Source organism: Lytechinus variegatus, chromosome 13, assembly GCF_018143015.1.
Source record: "Lytechinus variegatus isolate NC3 chromosome 13, Lvar_3.0, whole genome shotgun sequence".
Lineage (NCBI taxonomy): Eukaryota > Metazoa > Echinodermata > Echinoidea > Temnopleuroida > Toxopneustidae > Lytechinus > Lytechinus variegatus.
Window position 1 is genome coordinate 6,752,192 of NC_054752.1, and position 6,000 is coordinate 6,758,191.

The window sequence follows — 6,000 nt, forward strand, 5'->3', positions numbered from 1 at the left end:
ATTCATCTCTCTCTATCATCATGATATTATATTTTATTTTTATGTTGACAGCCGATGGATCAGAGAAGTGTCTAGCAGAAGATGAAGACGATTGTTCAATCATCTTCACCTATGATAAATTTCCTAATGGATCCCTTGTTTTATATGTGCAGAGAGAAAAAGGTGAGAAATAGGTTTCTGATTTGAGCTCGAGAAGTTTATTTTAATTAATTGACTGTGAGCGCATATTGGAATATCAAGATTCTAATTGTAGTAATCAGCTAAGTGGCTTCAAATGGAATCCAACACAATTACCACCAAGTGTTTGTCTACTTCTACTCATACATTTGTACTTGGTGGATAAAATCATTCTGCTCAATATCGTTTTTTACTGCAATTTCCATGACTTACTTAAATTGGCGTTTCTGTGTTTATTGCCTTTTATTTATTCATTCATTTGTTTACATGTATCTATATTTTCTCGCATATCAGTGTATTTCACTTTTGTAATCAAAGAAGCATTAGAATTATCATGAAAGAAGATTATATTAAAATTATTCTTATAATAATTTCATCCCTTCTCCAGTCTGCTTTGTACCAGTGAATATTCATCATGTTATCATTGGTATTATTATCGGTATCATCATCGTTGGACTGGCTCTATTACTTGTTTGGAGGTTGCTAGTCTTCGTTCAAGACAGGAGAGAATTTGCATTATTTGAAAAAGAAAGGCAGGATACGCGGTGGGGACAGGTGAGAAAATAAGATCTTTCTCTCTCATTCTCATTCTTTTCTTTCAGTCTTTTTGTCTTTCACTCTCTCCATTTGTCTTTCTGTTTTATGTTTATTCATGTCCTTTCTTCTTGCCCCTCCCCTTCTTTCTTCTCTGTGTCTATTCTCCACTGCTGATTCTTTCTCCCTTTCTCTCTTTCACCATCTTTCTCCCTTTTTTCCTTGCTCTCCCTCTCTCTCTCTCTCTCCCTCTTGAACCAAATTCAAATCTTTGTCCAAGACCCTGGTATTATGTGTCACATGTTGCTTAACAGGCGTGGATGGGGGGGTTGCTGAAGCTGCGCGAGCCCCCCCCCCCCCCAGAGGATTTGCTTGTTAATTTTTGGCGGACGAATTATTGACCTTAAATGTAGGTGACAACCTTTTTTTGGGGGGGGAAAATAAAATGAAATATGGCACCCTGATTAACAAATTCTGGAACCTGTAGCACCCCTTCTTAAAATTTCAACTCTGGATCCACGCCTGCTTCAGTGTGTTTCACAATCTCTACCATTGTTACATACACATACATGTACAAGTATATCTTTACCTCACTATTTTTTCAATACTTCTGGCCCACAGTAATTTTCTATGTGATATAATAATACATATTGTACAATTTTTCTTTCCTTTTCTCAATCAATTTCCAGAATGAAAATCCGATATACAAGCCATCGACATCAACATTCAAGAACCCTGTCTACCAGAAATGAGACCAGACCTCAAGTGCCAGTTATTTTTGTGAATTATCTTTCTCTTTATATTCTAAAACATAAATTCCATTCAGCAATATAAATTCTGCGGATTCACAATACAGTGCGCCATCTATCGGTTGGCAGTGGACAGGCCAATGCTGCGACGACATCGCATGCAGGCTAGGCACAGCCAGCGCATAGTGCTAGTGTAAAGATACTTCAAAAATGAAAACCATATGACAAGCAGAGGAAGAATTCACGGAAAACGGTCTACAAATTTCCCAAAGAAATCTGCAGCAAATTTCTCTCCCTCTTCCTAGACCCTGGTAAACAACATAATTTAATGCAATCCGGTCGAGCCGCGTTGGTCATCGCATAATCACATGCATATGCACTTGCATGCTCAGCAGATATGTAAATTTGTGAATTTTAGCGTTTCTGCTACAACTGAAAGGTGGCGCACCATATTGTAAATCCACCGAATTAAGAGGGTTTTGTATACAGTGGAGTAAAGCTGTGTCCACATGATGAAGTTGACCACCCCACAAATCCTTGTAGCATGTGTTCGAGTTTGAAAAGTATGGTGAAAATTTTTTATGAATATGTAAGTGCAGCCCTGTTCATACGTAAATCAGCAATTGTGATAATACAAGTTTTTTGCTCAATCGATTACTTGTACTTTGGCTAATGTGCAGAGTGCATTGAAAATATAATAACATGACTTCCAAGATCATTGGGGATGTTGTTTAATATATTCTCACCTCCGAGTGGAGCATACAGGCTATTTTTGTGAACTAAATGCGTTAATATTCTAACAGAGTTTGATCATATCTTTCCGAAAATGACTGACTATTTCGTTTATTAATTAATTTGGCTGTTTTAAGTTTATCCACAATATTTGAGAAAAAAATGATATATATATCTTGATCAGTGTGTGTGTGATGTCAGCATTCACTATAATGACATTGTCTATTATGTGACAGGGATATGATGTTAGAAGGAAGAGTACCTTTACAGTGCACACAGAAATGTGTATATATGGGACTACACCTATTAGAAGCCTCAAGTAATTTAAAAGTAAATTCAATCTTGTTTGTGATGTTTAGGAGTAAAGTTCCTAGTATTGACTCAAACAATTCATTTTCTGGCGGGCAATAACTCAAGCTTTTTTTGTAACATACAAAACGGCTCATCCCTGGAATTGAACGTGTGTATTATCTTATCAATCTGGCATTGATTGATTATATATTTGTTTTAAAGAACATAATATTTTGTTCTGAATCTACAGAACAAAGTAGGAATATTGCCATAATGTAAACAGAATTTTGTATAAAGTGAATAATTTATGTATGTTTTTTGTTTTATATATATGTTGCTATGTCAGTGTCTTGTCTTTGTGTACCGGTAGGTCTATAGTGAGTTAGGTTGGTATTGCATTCACACATCTGGATGTGTAAACACAAAATTTTACTTACACTTGCATTGGGTGATTACAAAATTGGTGTTGGTGTTGGGTTTAGAAGTACAATTTAAACGCTGTTTTCACAGGGCATGCAAACGTTTTACAAATGTAGCGAAAATGGATTTGTAGAAGTTTGTCTCCAACAGCCTCACGGCAATGTGTTCTCAAATTATTCTTGCGCAGTTTGTACGAATGTCGGGTGTCAGTTTCTGGCAAACTGAAAAGAACTCTCGCAGTTGATTTTCAAAGCTTCTGAATCTTCACGTTTTTGCAAGCTTTTGCAGCAGAAAGTGGGAATGACGGACTTTGCCACTGTTTTCGAACTTTGCATCCTTCGAAAATCATTCACCTGCCGTGTGAAAACGGTCAGTGTGCTTTAGATTGCAATTCCTACGCTCCAAAACCTAATCTGAGTTGACAAAAAGGATCCATTCACATTATTAAGAGCTCAACACTTGGTGAGATTCAACCCAGGATGGGGGGGGGGTGTATTTCATCAAAAAAGTTTGTCCGACAAGTTTTCTGATCTGACAACTCTCCTTGATTCTGATTGGCTGAGAAGCACTGATGATACTATGGTAATTTTTGGAGAAAACGTCTAACAAGTCCTTTCATGAAATGCCCCCCCAGCTCTATTTTTAAGTTTGGTGCTAGGCTGATGTTTAAAAATAAATGACTTAACACCAGCAAGGAAAGGTCATTACCAAACTTGAAATCACTCACTTTAGTGCTAAAATAATTACATTTTTCCATTTTCTTTGTTCACATGTATTTCCTGTGCTGGAAATGCATATTGTGACCTGATTTTGGGGGGCTGTGAATAAGTAGTTTAAAAGTTTGTTAGATATAATGGTAAAAAAGTTTAAATATGCACTTTCTGCCAAAGGTTGTGTGACTCCGAAAGCACTTTGTACGGATGTTTTTGTTGCGGAAATGGACCATATGATATGAATATATACATCCCATATTATGCAGCACCAATCATTATGCTCAGTTTTGTTATGTATGATATTACAACTCCTATTTGTCTGTATAGAATCAGCTTGTATATACATATCGTAGAGAAAATGGACAACAAAAAATCTGAAGTTGATTGCTATTTTAAGAAAAATGTAGAATGGAACTTTTAACTTATATGATTAGTTGTACAGAATTTTTGACTGTAAAGGAATATTACACATTTATGTTTAAAAAAAAGTAGTAGATGGTGGATTGAAAAATATGAACCAAAGCAGTAAAGTATAGGACCAAATGCCGAGCATGGCTTCCCCTTTCGATAGCAATCTTTTCTCTTATATTTCAGTTCTAGATCTTATTTGGAATGCTGAATGTTGACAATTATTATTTCTGATTATTTGCTTAATCACAGATCATGAATTTTGCAATTAAAGAATGTCAGATATTGACTACATAACATTGTTGACAATCTATTTTTCAGTTTATCCTTTCAGAATCTTAATTGAGTGTGGCACATTTTACATAATGCTAGGGCGCTGCATTATATGTCAATAATGCATCTCAGACACCTTGCATAGATCGACCAAGAAATGTTCCAATGTTCTTGTTTACTTTGTTTTCTATACTGTTCATTGTTCAACAGGGAAGAATATTTTATTTGAATCAAAGAATATAGTCTGCAAAAAAATTTGAAGCATTGCTTATATTTATATTCTACTTGCCTTTTCAGTTTAGTATAATGTTTGTGATGATCAACCTTGTTCATCAGTTTCATGGTCGTATTTCTCTTTTGTAATTTTCTTCTTTTGTCACATTTTAATATTATTTTTGAAATTGCTGATATTTCAACAAGAATCTTGGATGTTCAAGCAATTTAGTCCTTATTGTCTCTATTGTTTTTTCACTTAAAAATATAGATATTTGTGAAAATTCTTTTTTAATCTTAAAATGAGAGAGCTTGATTCATGTGACAAATTTTTATACTAAAATTATATCGATATCTTGTAAAAGTACAAATAAACAAATATTGCGAAGTAGATGTGCATAATCTATACATTTTTGTTTTGAACAGCTGTACATAAACAATTCTAGAAAAAGCAGTTATTTATACTTGTAGAAGAATTGCTCAACAAATTTTCAATTTCTTGTTTAATTTTGAATTATATGTATTTGTCATATTTTGCAAAATCTTTGATGATGGGGAGGAAAATATATATTTTAATCATATTTGTGTAATGAACATAATATGTTATCTTCCAAGATTGATATTAGTATTATAATGAGTGCAGTAGTGTAAATCTTTCTCTATCAACTTGTGATGTTATATTTTATATTTATTGGGCTATTTTGTCATTTCTTTTCAAATTTAATTCACAAACATTGGTGCCATCCATATCATTACCACAACAGTTAAAAAAGAATTCCCCTTTCCAATATCTTCAAAAGAAATAATAGCTTTAATGAAAAGAAATGAGTTGTGACACTGTAGCTATTACTTATGTAATTTTCATTAAGTATTTGATGCAGGAATTTAGTTATACATGTAAACGATTTTTCTATTGTTGATGCAGAGAAAATATCAAGTGATAAATGAAGATCAATCATGGGCTATTTTATTTTATTATTAAGCTGTCGCAATTCAGGAAAATGATGTCTAAATCATCTTCCGGCTCACAGCCATGCAAGACAATATAAGTTGCATATGGCATATGTGTTATGGATATTAACAACTAGTTTGCATATTCAAGCTAAAGCATTGCTAGCCACTGATCACAGATGAAATGCACAAACTGCCATATTATTCCAGCAATAGTCACACAGTTGTTGCAATGATACTGGTAATGACTGAGACATTTAATTTGTGGCCCTTTTTTGTGGGGGGGGGGGGGTGAATGCCCTATATTCCTCCAGTGTTTCATGACAAAATTTACACTTTGACATGTATACAAATTCTTCCAAAGTTTTTTTAAAAGAGACATGATGTTAGATATATTTTTTCTTGAAATCAGATACTAGAATTTAAGATCTTGACAATAGCACACACTGTACATGTACTTGTAGATGAAAACATCTAAATTCAGTAAAATTTAACCTTTTGCACACAACATGAAGAAAGTTTTGAGGTAAATCTTTGGA

General features: G+C 34.0%; 1 protein-coding gene across 1 annotated transcript in view; it reads left to right on the forward strand.

Moving 5' to 3' along the window:
• Positions 1-4,539, forward strand: part of LOC121426396 (integrin beta-1-B-like) — a 73,054-nt gene extending 68,515 nt beyond the window's left edge. Inside the window, exons 22-24 of the mRNA XM_041622684.1 lie at positions 52-162; positions 566-732; positions 1,401-4,539. Of these exons, the coding sequence (XP_041478618.1) occupies positions 52-162; positions 566-732; positions 1,401-1,463 (341 nt within the window). The 3' untranslated portion in view covers positions 1,464-4,539. The remainder of the gene's footprint in view (positions 1-51; positions 163-565; positions 733-1,400) is intronic.
• The last annotated feature ends 1,461 nt before the right edge of the window (positions 4,540-6,000 follow it).